At 37.1% G+C, this 15,559-nt stretch overlaps 1 protein-coding gene across 1 annotated transcript; it reads left to right on the forward strand.

Moving 5' to 3' along the window:
* Positions 1-498: 498 nt before the first annotated feature.
* On the forward strand, positions 499-4,116 carry cmtm7 (CKLF-like MARVEL transmembrane domain containing 7; the record flags this gene model as incomplete). The annotated part of the gene is made up of 4 exons (XM_031877283.1): positions 499-690; positions 1,142-1,240; positions 1,897-1,978; positions 3,040-4,116. Coding segments are annotated over 4 exons (387 nt in total), but the record flags the coding sequence as incomplete, so codon positions are not given.
* Between the last annotated feature and the right edge of the window lie 11,443 nt (positions 4,117-15,559).

Below are 15,559 nucleotides of genomic sequence, written 5' to 3' on the forward strand. Positions count from 1 at the left end.
TATATATATATATATGTATATAGTTACATTATCTTTACTCACGTAGCATTATATCCACATTACTCTTCATGATTCATTCTTCTTAAATCTCTATAAATATTTAGTGAAAGCACCAATAATCAACACTACAACATTGTTGCAGTATATTGATATATAATATATTGACTCTGCGTCGCACAGCCCATAAATAAACATGAATCAAAGGAACAGAGTTGTGTTTAATGAGCCTAAATAACATCCCATAATATTGTGCTAAATCTATGTTACACTCCTAAATATGACGCGTCCTAACTTTCACAAGATTAATACTGATTGTTTATATTCTAACGTGTGTTTTTACAGTTTAAATACTCATTATTTAGAATATTCCACATGGTGAGTGTGTGTCGCTGCCCATCAGCGTCGTATCTGTGTTCTGTTGTAGAATAAGACCTTTCTGAAGACAGATCTCTGACGGTTGAATGCACTCAAAGTGTTAGAAGAGGTAAAACTTGATTATGTGTCTCCTCTCAGATCGCCCTGCTCGTGGCCTTCCTCTGCGTCCACTGTGCTCGCGGTTGGCCCAGCTGGGCGGCGTTCCAATACTTCGAGGTGGTGACGCTGTGGTTCCTCATCGCCTTCCTCATCTTCTTCCTCATGCACCTGTTCAGGCTGCAGGCGAAGATGCCGTGCATCAACTGGCCGCTGACGGTGAGCAGGAGTAAACATATTAAAGCTCTTTATGAAACCATCTGCATGTTGATCTCCTTTACAATCTGACTTCTGTACCGGAACAGGACTCAAGTACCTTTAGGGATAAATAAAGAAGGAAGGAAGTATCACTTCCTGTTATTGTTCATTTAAATCTGAGGATATATCGACTCACATTGTGACTGTATGTGGGAGGGATTCAAATGATTCACTCTGCCTCTGATTGGATGTACCCTTCCAGGCGTTGCTAACCGTTAGCTTAGCTATGATGCTAACCGGCGCTATGAACTAGACCGGCCCGGGAGCAGAGTTTTCGTTCCCGTAGTCCGGGAATGGCCTTTTATGCCTTTAAACACATTTATGTCTAAACACTCCTTTTGATTTTAAAGATAAATATTGTATTATTATTATATATCCGAGTCTTTCATTAAACCCTCGTCTGCTGTTTCAGGAGTTCTTTCATTACTCCGTTGGGACCGTCCTCATCGTCATCGCCTCCATCGTCGCTGCTGTGAAGAGCGGAGGAGTTTCAGCGCTGGTGGCCGGATCGGTACGTTAAAGAGACTCACGACGAGGAAAAGCTGCATTCTCTCTAGTGTCCACCAGGGGGCGACTCCTCTGGTTGTATAAATATGTCCAAATATGGTCACCTCTCTTCATTTGTTACAAACAAAACAACAACATGGCGACGAAGAAGAGTGAAGTCACGACGACTACGTCCACTTCTTATAAACAATCTGTTTATAAGAAGACTTTTCTCACACAAAAGTAACTTTATTTAAGTGTCCTTCCTTCCTTTCTCCCTTCCTTCTAATTTTCCCTCCTTTCCTTCCTTCCCCCATCCTTCCTTCCTTACCTCCATCCTTTGTTCTTTACTTCCCTCCTCCCTTTCTTCCTTCCATCCTTCCTTTCTCCCTTCCAATTTTCCTTCCATCCTTCTATCCTTCTATCTCCTTTCCCTCCCTCCTTCTTTCCTTCCTTCTCTCCATCCTGCATTCATTCCTTCCTTCCCTCCTTCCCTTGCCCCTCCCTTCCTTCCCTTTCTCCATCGTCCATTCCTCCTTTCCCTCCCTCCTTCCTCCATTCATTCCTTCCTTCCCTCCTTAACTCTTCCCTCCTTCCCTTGCCCCTCCCTTCCTTCCCCCAGTCTAAAGTAGACAGTGATGTTCATGCTAACATGCTAACCTGTTGTGTGTCTGTCTGCAGGTGTTTGGCTTCATAGCGACGTTCCTGATGGCCGTTAGTTTGTGGACGTCTTACAGTGTGACCTGCGGCTCCCATCAGACCGGTATGTCTGGTTTTATTAATATATATTTTATAGTTAATGTGTTGAATGCTGTCAATGCTAAAGCTAATCAGCCGTTAAAAGAGACGGAGACGAACGAGTGAAAAGCAGAAAATCTGATTATCTGTGTTTCATAACAGGAAGTGATCATCAGACATGTGATTCACATGATGGAGATTATTTCTACTGCAGTGAAGAGAAGGACACTTTAGTGTCTCCTTCTCTTTTCAATCATTCCTTCATCACTTTTTCCTCTGTGATGTTTTTCCTCCTTCCATTCCTCCTTATCTCCTTATCTCCTGCACCCTTCAACCCTTGCACCCTTCAACCCAATCTTTTCTTCCTCTATCCCTCCTTCCTTTCTATTTTCTTTCCATCCTTCCTTCTTACCTTCTACCCATCCCTCCTTCCCTTCTTTCCCTCTCCCTTCCCTTCTCTTTTTTCCTGCCATTCTTCCCTCCATCCGTCTTTCCTTCGCTCCATCCTCCTTACATATTTCTATTCTTTCTCCCTCCGTCCTTTCGGTCATCCTTCCTTTCTCCCTTCCTTCCTTCCCTTCCATCCTTACTACCTCCCTTCCATTCTTCCCTTCACCCTTCCTTATCACCATCCTTCCTTTATTCTTTCCTTCCCTCCATCCTTCTGTCCTTCCTCCCTCTCCTCCATTCTTCCCTCCCTCCATCCTTCATTTGTTTCTCCCTTCCTTTTCTCCATCCTCCATTCCTTCCTTCCCTCCTTAACTCCTCCTTCTCTTCCATCCTTCCCTTGCCCCTTCCTTCCTTCCTTCCTCCCCTCCATCCATCCATTCTTCATTTCTCCTTTCCTCCTTCCATCCTTCATTCCCTCCTCCCTCTCTTCCATCCATCCCTCATCCCTTCCTTTCTTCCTTCTCTCCATCCTCTCATCCTTCCTTCCCTCCTTCCTTCCCTCGATCCTCCCTTCCCTCCATACTTCCTCCCTTCCCTCCTCCCTCCATACTTCCTCCCTTCCCTCCTTCCCTCCATACTTCCTCCCTTCCCTCCTCCCTTCCCTCCTTCCCTCCATACTTCCTCCCTTCCCTCCAGGTGCAGCAGTGTAAGAAGTGATCCTTCGTGAAGGAGCCAGTTGTGCTGTGACGGCAGTTTGCTGTGTCCTGGTTTCTGCCTAGCAACCACCTGGATAATCAACCTGATTGGATTATAACTCACTCTACAGAGGTAATGGAACAGCTGATCCAGGACCAGCTGTTGCTTTACAGTAAACATTTACTTTCCCTCTCAGACTTCTAAAGTCCCATTTAAACCATCAATGTATCAACAGATGATGTTTTTAATTTTCCTGCTTATCAAGTATTTAGAGAAGCTTTTTTAGACAAGTTGAAGCAGCGTGAGCTCTAAAAGAACAACGCCCTGTTCCTGTTGTGTGCCATAAAAAAACAAAAAAAAATCAAGAAGATTTTCCCGCCAAAATCAGCCGCAGTCGCGAGTCGCCTCTTCTTCGCTGGTTTACAGTTACTAGCTTGATTTGCTCGATTCCTGATCAAATATTTCATCCATTCCAACTTTTTTTATTCTACTTTTTAAATTCAGAAAGCTAAAAGCAGTCTGGACCACGGACACTTTAATCTCTTTTTTAATAAAATCCCTTTTCTTAAATGCCCACCAATGACAAGATGCACAGTAAAGCCCTGTTAGCCTGCTATGCTAAATTCTGCTAGCGCACAAAAAATATTCTTGTCATTATTCTAGTGTGCTAACAAACATTACCAAGCTAATGTTTTTACAGGAGATAGCTTGCATGCTAATGACATAACTCAGGGGCTAATGTGTGCTAAACAAATATAAAACCAGTAGCATGCTAACGGATTCTGTGAATTGAAACAAAAGTCAACATTAGCATGCTAACAATGCAAACAAACACAAAAATCAAGGAAAAATGCAACATTTGTCTGTAATTAAAAGATAAGTGTGGTCGTACTATATATTTGTCCTATTTGTCAACAAATGTGCAGAACCAAGCCAACAATTAATTAATCTGCTAACAGGTTTATACCAAAATACCCACTAAATAGAGCACTAAATATGGATTAATCCGCTGCTGAAAATAGTCCCCAATAAAAAATGTGCTATTTCTTCCTGTTTGTCTGATTTGAAAACTCCAGCTGTTTTAGGAAATAACTGATGGAACTATTTGTGTTTGTAAAGATTTACATCTTCAGTAGGAACCAATGGGCTTTGAGCTGAGACAGGAAGTCAAGACAGTAGTGAGGATTTTAATCTGTACATGAGATTTGTTGACAATAAAAATATATAAAAAATGAATAACACCAACAATATCCTTCAAACTGTAATTCCACGACGGGACATTCACGACTGTCCTTGGTGCTTTATAAAATAAAAAAACAACAAAAAACTGTTAAATGTTGAATTTAAATTCAATCTGAATTTTCAGAAAGCACATCAGTAGAGTCCGCTTTAAACTAGTAACGTAGTTATGATATATATGGAGCCTGTCGGGGGTCAAATGGTAAAAACAAAATACCGGAAATCTGTTTGCACGGATTAATACATTTAACGCTCATTTAACGGATTGATAAAAGTTTAACCCAGTTTAATAAAACATACATGTGGATTAAAAATGTACACACAGATCAATAAAACATTGTGCAGATTAATTATAAACAACATAAATAAAGATACGATTAAGACATGCCTAGGGATTAATAAGACCTAAGCATGAGTTAATAACACACACGTACTGATCAACAAAACCAACACAGCGATTAGTAAATGTACAAATGGATTAATAAATCGTGAAAAATCATAAAATATGCGTGTGGAACAATTATGGATGAATTTAAACATATATGTGAATCATTTAATTGTATATAGGCCTACAGATCAATAAGAAATCTGCACAGATAATATAAAAAATACTGAAGTATGCGTCTGGCATTCAGATTAAATGGCAAAACTATAATTGATTTGAAAAAAGCTTTATTTAATTGTCATACCAGTTGAATGAAAGCACAATAACTAATAACTGGCATCAGAAAAATAGTGAAAAACTTTAAATATCCAGCGTAGAAAATAATTAAGAGTCACTTTGACTGTTAAAGCACAAAATATCTCACTTTATCCTCACACGTTGATGTGTTTTTCCCATTTGCCTGACTTTGATTTATCAATCTGTGCTCTTTATTTAGTGAGCGTTAACACTTTGTTCATCTATGTGCACAGATTTCCACATATGGTCCTCCAGCTCCGTAGATTTCTGACCAATCAGAGTATCTGAGCACAAATAGAACACAAGTGGTTCAAAGTAGTGGATTAAAACAGTTAGTTTGCTAATGTTGGTTAGCTCATTAGCAGCGTGATGAATGAGTTAAATCCATTCCTGCTAATTTAAGTTCTGTTGTAGCATGTAGCTAGCAAAGCTAATGCTAGCATAACTCGGCCTCTATTGTTGATAATAATATATCGTTTTCCCAAGTTTAGCTAACTAATTTAACTAGTTGACTTCAAATTAACAGGGAAGTTTCATTGATTGAAGATCGATAGTAAGGACTGATAAGGTCTTAACAAAGACAGAAGTTAATATGCTAACCTAGCAACAACTTTGAAACACTGAAATATGTGTTTTAAAATGATTTTGCTCATTTTAACTCTGTGCTAGCATTAGCTAACAAGCTAATTCTAGTCTAACATTGTTGATAATATCAACGCCGGCTTGTCACGATAACTATTTTTACTTAATTTTCTTTTAAACGGAATTACTATTAAGTCAGCAGCTACTCATTTTAACATGCATCTAGTTCAGGACGTTAGCTGACCCGTAAACATATTTAAATATTAATTAGACTTCTTTCATGCTCTTAAAGTTCACCGGTTAAAAGGAAAAGTTGTGGTTTAGCTCAACCAATCAAATTATTTCTGCAGCTGCAGTGGTTCTACCTCTCGAGTAATGTTTGTAGAATTAAAAAAATCATGTTAAAATTAAATCGAGCGCGGCCTGTGATCGAGTGGGGAAACTTTCCTGCCATTTCTTCAAAAAAAACAACCTCTGGATGATGTGAAGCTGAACTCTGCTTTCACGTCAGAGACGTTCAACCCTCAGATTACTGCCTTACTGTTCATCAGATGCCAAAAAATATCTTAAGTGCGATGCTTTCGGATTTTTACACTGAATGTGTTACGTTTCCTCTGAAGCAGCTCCGAGTGAAGAATTGAAGGATTCTCGTCAAATCTGATTACAATCGAATGTTTCACTCTGACTATAAACCGTGTGGAAGTTTCGGCTTACGGGACAAAAATTACAACGCGTTTAAATACAGATTATTGTCTTTCTTCTGGTGCGTCTCTTATAGCTCTACACACTGTGTGATAACGGCGATCTATCAGTTTCACACTGTGAGCTACGTGGAATAAAATCTAAGTTGTAGCATGTCAGATGAAAGTAGAACAAAAAAAATGCTAAAACATATTAAGTAATTTAAATAAATTATCGAAACCCTAAACTACGCTGTAGAAGTCATGCTGTTTATTAGGGTTGTCTCTGCTGCCAGTGATAAGCTTAAGTTACTGTAACTCAATCGCATTTCACAACGTTTATATTTTACGTTAGCAGAAAGACTTTCTTTTTTCTATTTTTTGAAAAGTTTTCCATCAATGGTGCTTAATCCAAAAATGTTTCCATGCATTATTTTTAAGATAGTTTGATTCAACAGAAATACGTGAAATGATCACGGCCTCTTAACAGCGCATTAAATGGTGATAGCATGTACGTGTTAAAACTAGAGGAACAATTTATCGGCAACAAAATTACGTTTTTAGGGTTAAGCCAACAAAACTACTTGGTTAGGGTTAGGAAAGAAAATCTCATGGTTTTGGGTTAAAATAATTACATTTGTACATTTGTAGCCCACTAAATTAAAAATAACTCAACGTTGACTGTTGGTTTTTACGCGGGACACAAACACCGGTCTCCTGGGTGAAAGTTCCGTGTTTTGACCCGTTCGTCTACCCTGACCAAATAATTGTGTCGACCACGACAAAAGGATCCAAATTGACTTCCCATTGGTTTTGTTTCCACGGTGCTGGCACAGAATTTACTACTTGTGCTTGGTGATGATTCAGTGTGATAATTTATCGTTTTACTATGGAATCGTACATCGAGATATCGCGATGCACAATCACCCGGATAATTGATTAATAATTGATAATAAGCACATTCTAACTCAATATTCACAGAAAGTCACTTGTGAATTATTTAATTCACACAGGATTAAACAAATAAATCCATGTGATCATTTCATAAAAAACATTTGTATATTGAACTAACAGAAAACATGCTACATCTTGAGTTGCATATAATATTACACCAGTAACACCTCCACTTGATACGGTGTTAAGAGGTTCCGCTCTTTTCACGTCTTTCTTTAAAATCAGGCTGGTGTGGTTACGTGATTGTCCGTTCGGCGTGGCTCGCTAGCTTACTATATTTAGCGTAATGAAGAGAAATATTGGAAACTTGCGCTACTAAATTAGAATGACTATGATTTGGAAACGGTCGGGTCTTGTTTACCAGGTGTGTGGACCCGTGAAAGCTCACAGCAGCAGTCCTAAATATCTCAAACCGGCGGCTAGCGTCGGTGGACGTGTCTCACAGTGTGATCCGAGAAACACCATTTTTGGATTAAAAGCCAAAGATGTCAACACGTCTTATCTTTGATTGTCAGCTTTTATCACACAGTGTATACGGCTCTTTCACATCTTATTATAGTCACAACTAATCAAAAACTGTTTTCCTACACAGTAAAGCATTGCTGCATTGTTTTTGTAACCTTGGTTTGTGGTGGTCCAAGGTGTTTCACATTATGCTGTTTGTATTTGCTGCTTCACTGTACTGTATTTAATTTTTTTGGTGTGGACCAGTTTGACATATGAAGGTTTTATTTCATTATAGATGCACTGATGATAAAAAGGTCTGCTGATAATTAAATGATCAAATCTAATGTAAATTTAATTTGGGAATTTGTTAAGTATTACTGGACAAAAATAATGTTTTAGCTTTAGTCAGCGTGCTTTGATTTGTTTTAAGATTCTATTGATGAACATTTGATATACCGAGTTTTTCCATCAATATCTGCCCAGCATCCAGTTTCAGTATCAAATTTGGGTCATTTTTATATTGGTGCATCCTTTATTGTTTGACCCTAAAGTTGGGTTTTATATTGCTGCCTGGACGGTTTTAGTGTGGAACCAAACAAACCAGACTGTTTACATTATATATTTTGCCGTGCATGTGTTTTCTTATTCTCACCGTTGCAAAGTGACCTGATGTACTAAGTGTACCTGTTTGTCCACTTGGTAGATACAGTAGGATGGTAACTGGTCTGTGGTTTGATGGCTAATACGTATTGATCCAGTACTGTCGTGAGACACATTATGATCAGTGAAGGACATGTCACGGAAATCTGCTCAGAGACTTTTCAGATAGATTAAAAGTAACAAAGAGAGACAAAGGTCACCTCCGTTAAAGTAACTTAAACCATGTTTAACTGAAGGCGACATTGGATTTCTGTCTTGAGTCCATCTGGTTGTTATTGACTTTATTAGAACAGACATTTTGATGTTTCAGGGTTAATATAACACACATTTAAACCTATAAAATGTTAACCTCAAGGTCCATTCAGTTGCTGTTCTGGACCTTTCGATTGGATCAAACAATCTTCCGATCTTTTCTGAAGACTGTGAGGACTTCTGGAACAGTTTGAATGGATAAAAGAATCTATCTGCTGCGAGAGATCCAGGTTTAAGTTCTAGACTGAACTTTGAAGCTCAACTTTGGGCGTAAAAATACAACAAAACAAACAAACCGAAAAAGGTCTCATTAAAGTCAATAAGAGCCATGTGGAACCAAGATTGATTTCATACACAGTAGTCTGTGTTGATTATAACCTTTTCTTAGTCAGAGAATATCATGTTTCTTTGTACTTTACACCCATCTAGCATCATTTTGAACACCTTAAAAATAACATTGTGTACCATTCGGTGAGTAAGCGATGGTGCAGATGATCAACAACCTCCCAGTGAGTTTGTATTTTCAACATTTTACCCACAACGGATTGTACAAACCTCAAAGTGATTGAAATGTCACGAGTTCTGTGAGATGTCCATTCACGATTCTGGATCAGCGCTACTAGCTAATGAGCTAAAACATTTAAGAAAAACCTCCAGTATCATCGTGAAAACAGGTGAACTCAAACGCCCTTATAGTTCAGATTATTTAGTTTTTCCTCCAAAGTGCCTTAATGTTCTGTTGACGTATAGATTGGCCTACAGATTAATCTGCTATTTGCAAGCTAAATGGGTTGACTTGGTTTCAGTGAGTAAAATTAACTGAAGACAATGGAAACACATTCAAAATGGCGAGGTGTGTCTTAAGATTTGTGCTCACGAGGTGGAGAAATGAAGTGCTTTTATTGTGTTTTAGTCCACAGTAGTATTATTATAAGTCACATCACAAAGAGCTCACATTGACTTGTTGTTGTTTTTCTACATTTTTTTTAAAAAGTGTGTTTAATCTACAAGTTGTGATTTGTTGCATGTTGTAAATTAAAAGCTCATTGCACCATTTCTGTCTCTAATTTCAAGTTTGTACTAAATGTGACCAAATGGATTTATTTAGATTCTGGCATAAAACAACAAACATATTCAAATATACACAAAAACTGGGCGAAATAAATAACACAATCCGGCACAAGACAGAAAATATAAATAGAATAAAACAAACTATAAGTAGAATGTAACACAAGTCACCAAAAATTTAAGAATAAAGACTTTTGCGTCTAAATTTAGGTGTTTAGGTTTAATTATCTCAGATATTACACTTCATACAAAGAGTACATTTTCAAAAAAAGATTTAATATCTTAATTTGATCTTCCCTTTTCCTGTAGTATAAAAGTTATTAAAACTTCCACTTATCCAGAGTAAAGCTGCAGTTAAAATAAAATAAATCCAAAATAAGACCAATTTTCATAAACTATAAAACCAGAAATATGTTACTGTGGTTTGGTTTTGCATCATAGCTCCAAATGTAATCGATTCAGTCTTTACTAAATGTAGTCGTTTTTTAGTATAATGTTGTACTTGCTAACAAAGCTTAATCGTCAGCATACAGGAAAAACTCCCAATTTGTAATATTTACATACAAGTAGAAAGAACAAGGGTCCAAAGATTGAGCCCTGTGGAGCTCCACATGTGACGTAACATTTCTATCTGTAAACTAAATATTGAGGTCTCAAAGAAACGTCCCTTTTACAACAGTAGTAGTTGTTGTTCCTTCTGCATTTACCGTCACTTATGTTTGAACCAAACAGAAAGAATGAAGCAACGCTTGGATTTATCAGGTAATTCAAATATTTTTCCTGCAAAATCTTAAAAAGTCTTTCAATTTATTCAATTTTATTTGAAATTGGATGTTCAATATGTCTTTAATATATTACATTTAATTGGATCGTAGGAAGCTGAAATTAATTTATACCCTGTCTATTTTGTGGTCACTTTTTACATTTTGTTAAACTCACAAGATTTTGAGTTGTTTTAACCCCAAATTCCACATTTTTTACAGCTACTTTCCATGAGACTAGAGTACAGTCTGATACTGACCACAGGTTTGAATATCCAGTATTTCTCTCAGTGTTCCAGTTTGTTGGACTCACACAGAAGTACTCTGTGTTTATTTACAGTCTCGGTCATGAGAACAGACATTATCTCAGCTGATGGAAACAAACACCGCTGCTCTCCTTGTGTTTACAGTCAGTGTTGATGTGCAGAGTCAAATATAGACTTCACTCAGAGAGGAAGCTCTTAATGGGACACCTGTGTGTCCCAAACGCAAAAACACTACAAATACCATGTCTAAAAATGAAAAAATCACAAAGAAATCAGTACATACATGGTAGAAATTGTTGAGATAACTGTTTAAATCACACAATATATTAGTATTGTGATGCTAAAAGGAGACATTTTTTCACTAAAGATTGATTTGAATTTTAATCCGAATTTGTATAAATTCCATGAAAAATAGCTCCATTGATCTCGTTTTGAGGTTGTTATATAACAAATGTCTCAAAATGATCAATAAAAAAAATTGTCTTTTGGTTATGAACTTATTTGTAATATTGCTCTAATATAATCTTTTCATATTTCATTATGTACTTTGTTTTAGCCTCAACTCTGCTTTGTGATTTGTGCTAATTTGAAAATGTTATCATGGTAACATACTTAATATACTATATATATATTCATATATGTATATATACATTCAGTATATGCTCTGTACGTCCCTTTATTTTAGCGTTATCATTGTGAACAGTGACGACACAGCGTAGCGTTAAAAATGGTCAAAGAGGCGGATCGTCGTCGGGAGCCGAGGCCACACCCACATGTCACTCAAAGTGGCCACGCCCTCAATTGTGCCTAAATTAATGTCATTTAAACGGGTTGTATAACATTTTTTATTTCACATTAATAATACCATCATCATTTTATTACAGACTTAAGGCTTCTTAACTGGGATAACTGTAAGTAACTAAATAAAACAAATACAAAATGAAATAAAATGAAATAAAAGACAATCAGCTTGCAAATAATTGCAAATTAAATAAATAATAAAATAAGGAGCGTGGCGGATATTGATATTTAATGTGATGTATATAGATGCTTTATAGAGTGAATTATGATGTAGAAGTATTAAATAAAGGGGTGAGACTTTGTTAAAAGTAAATGTTCACTGTTGAGACTTTACTGTGACACACACACACACTACAGAGAGAGAGAGAGAGTGTGTGTGTGTGTGTGTGTGTGTTTGGCTGAAGGAGGAGAATGCATGATGGGAAGTATGAGTCATGGCTGCCTCTCCCTCGAGGCCGCTTCATCTCCTGAACTCAGCAGCTGGTCTGCTGCTCCCACATTCACTCACATCAACAGAACCTTTTAATATGAACTTCATATGATACGAATGTTTGTACAGATATCAGACCTCATATATTTAAACACAACAGAAATAATTCTCCACCTGTCAATCACCATGTAGCCCCGCCCTAAAGCATCCCCTGCTTTATGGTCTGTGTGACTCTAAATGGACCATAATGTACTAAATGAACATCATGCTGTATTGAAGAAGACTTGAAACTAGAGATTGAGACCATAAACTCATGTTTACAATGTTTACTGAGGTAATAAATCAAGAGAGAAGTAGAGTCATTTTCTCATAGACTTCTATGCAACCAGAGGAGTCGCCCCCTGGTGGACACTAGAGAGAATGCACCACAAACGGTGAATCAGAAGATCAAATAGTGACACTGATTTTTTCCAAATCAAACCATCAGTTTGAATGAAAGTTAAAGAAAAGAGAACAAAAGTAATTAACTATGTAATACAAGGATTTCACTTCAAAACATTACTCTGACTTAACAGTCCAGAGTCTAAATTATGTTAATTTTTAAAAGTCAGTTTTGACTTTCAGTCAAAATGATGAGAAGTCATAATGAAGAGATGAGTCCGAATGATGTTCTAATGAAGTTTTAGGTCAAACATTTGAATTCATGTCTTGACGTCGTATCTCGTGATGTTTTGTCATCATCAGTTTTAATGACTTTTAATGATTGGGCTTCCATAGCTCCACAGCATAGAATACTGAGGTGTCTAAATTAAATAGTTCAGCATATTTAATGAGCTTCCTGGTCTTACTGGTGTTAGTGGTCTTCCTGGTGGTCTTCCTGGTCTTCCTGGTGGTCTTCCTGATGTTTGAGTCTGTGTCTGCAGGTTTCCAGGCCGCTCAGAAGAATCTGATCTGATGAAACGTCGCCACCTGCTGGACAGAACCCTCAGTTACAACAAATATGTGATATACTTCATATTAAAACATGTAAGTTATTCAAATGTTTATAAATGATGTCTTTTTAAAACAAGAAGATACAGTTATGATAAACAACGACAAATATGAAACAGCTTTGAACAGGATGGAGGGACAATCACTGAAAATAATAAAACGTTTTGTGTCGTAGCTTTTTGTGTGAAGGTGAAATTTAGCAAATATTCAGGTGAAGTATAGTGAAATATTTCTTAAAGGGAAGTTAGAAGTTTGTAATATTCAACTATGAAGGTCTTTATTGGAGGTAACATTTTGAGTTTAAAACAACTGCAGCTTTAGAACATTTTATAGAATTTTTTTTTAAAGATGATCAATGTTTGTGATTAACTAGCAGATTAATCAATAATGACTTTTTATTATTGTTAATCTTGATGTGTTTCCAGAAGTCAGAAAGAAAATATCACATTGACATAATAATTATCGTCAGGACAATATTATGAAATGTTCCTTTAAGTGTCTGACATGATATACAAGTTTCATGATATATATATATATATATATATATATATATATATATATATATGAAGTATACGTTTCAGTCATGGTGACATTCTGGTGATGAGCATCGTTTGGAGACAGCAGACTCAGTTCTCTTGTTTTTCTTCAGTTCTGCACTGTGCCACTAGGTGGCAGCATCGACCTGTCGACTCACTGATCAATAAGACCTCGAAGCTGATCTGAGTTCAGTGAGGCAGAATTCAAACGTAACAGACACATTAATGCAGCCGTGATATTAATCCAGGAACATCAGATGTAGAGATTCAATGATCAGTCCATCATGTGTGTGTTTCATGAGGATTTTATTGATACTTTTATAAATTCTCTTTATTACTGAGCAACAACAATAATACGTGAAAATTATCAAGATCATTTATATTTTTAATTCACCAAAGACTTCATGAAATCTCTCCGTATGAACCATATAAACAGGTTCAATTCGTGTGAATTAAAGAATGAATTTACGTTGTATGTTATTGTCCAATAAAGAGGTCACATAATGTAATTATTTTCCAATAATGAATGTGTCTCAGGTTTAGCGAGCTAACGCTAATGTAGCGGAGTAGAAACGTTACAATAATCCCTCCAGAGTGTTCTGGGTCTGGGTCTTAAAGCTGCATTCCCTCTAGTATCCACCAGGGGGCGACTCCTCTGGTTGTATAGAAGTCTATGAGAAAATGACTCTACTTCTCTCTCGATTTATTACCTCAGTAAACATTTCCACAGTCTGGAAACGTGTCGACAGCATCAAGTGACTGTTTAACACACACACACACACACACACACACACACACACACACACACACACAGAGTGTCTTCCGGCTGTCTGACTCTGGATGAGAGTCGACAGCATTTGCTGAAGCTTCAGTTAGCGATGACAACAGACGGCATCCTGTCTGTCTGTCTGTCTGTCTGTCTGTCTGTCTGTCTGTCTCTCTGTCTCTCTGTCTGTCTCTCTCTCTGTCTGTCTGTCTCTCTGTCTGTCTGTCTCTCTGTCTGTCTGTCTCTCTGTCTGTCTGTCTCTCTCTCTGTCTCTCTGTCTCTCTGCCTGTCTGTCTCTCTGTCTGTCTGTCTCTCTATCTCTGCCTGTCTGTCTCTCTGTCTGTCTGTCTCTCTGTCTGTCTGTCTCTCTATCTCTGCCTGTCTGTCTCACAGTATCACTGTATTAACCGTTATGACATATTAATACTCTGAGTGTTGTATAAATATAAACGTCTCAGAGACAGTGTTTCGTGACGACATCATCCAGTCATGTGACCCGTGATGAAGGTGAACTGAGCTCAGGTGTGTTTGCTCGAGGGCACATCTGTCAGGAAGACAGACAGACAGGTGTTGTCAGAAAACAGACGGTGAGAAGTCGTCTCTGCCCTTTTCACCGTCTGACAGGTCTCAGCTGGTCGGTGACCCAAACAGAACTCCTCAGAAACTCCACGAGAGGAAGTTTTATTGTGAAAAACAGCTGTTTCCTGTTTGGATGGTTGTTTTATTTTCAGTGACAGAAAGTAATTAAGTGCAATTTTGAGGTACTTGTACTTTATTTTAAGTATTTCCAATTGATGATACTTTATACTTCTACTACATGTCAGAGGTAAATATTTGTATTCATACTTTATAAATACTTTTATTTGTTTACTATATTTCATTCAGAATATTAAAGCAAAATATAATCAACCACTAAATGATGATGTATTATTATAGATTAAACTTAGTATATCATTCTGTAGCTTCTCCGTGTTGATGATGATTTAAATTAATGCTCCTCACAGAATATTCACAGACAGAGAGTTCAAATGATTTGTCTTCTTCCTCAGAGTTTAGAATATTTAAATTAAAGAGCATCGCTGTGCTGCTCATGGAGGAAGTCGTGTACTTGTTGTGAAAGACACCAAATGTTATTTCATTTAATTTCACTTTACTTTACTCTACTTTACTTTACTCTACTTTACTTTATTTTACTTTACTTTTCTCTACTTTACTCTACTTTACTTTACTCTACTCTACTATACTTTTCTCTACTTTACTCTACTTTACTTTACTCTACTTTACTTTACTCTACTCTACTTAACTTTACTCTACTTTACTTTACTCTACTTTACTTTACTCTACTTTACTCTACTTTACTTTATTCTACTTTACTTTACTCTACTCACAGTGGTCGAGTGTTGAGA

Source organism: Anarrhichthys ocellatus, unplaced genomic scaffold (genome assembly GCF_004355925.1).
Source record: "Anarrhichthys ocellatus isolate YVR2014 unplaced genomic scaffold, GSC_Weel_1.0 scaffold132, whole genome shotgun sequence".
In the NCBI taxonomy this organism is placed as follows: Eukaryota; Metazoa; Chordata; class Actinopteri; order Perciformes; family Anarhichadidae; genus Anarrhichthys; species Anarrhichthys ocellatus.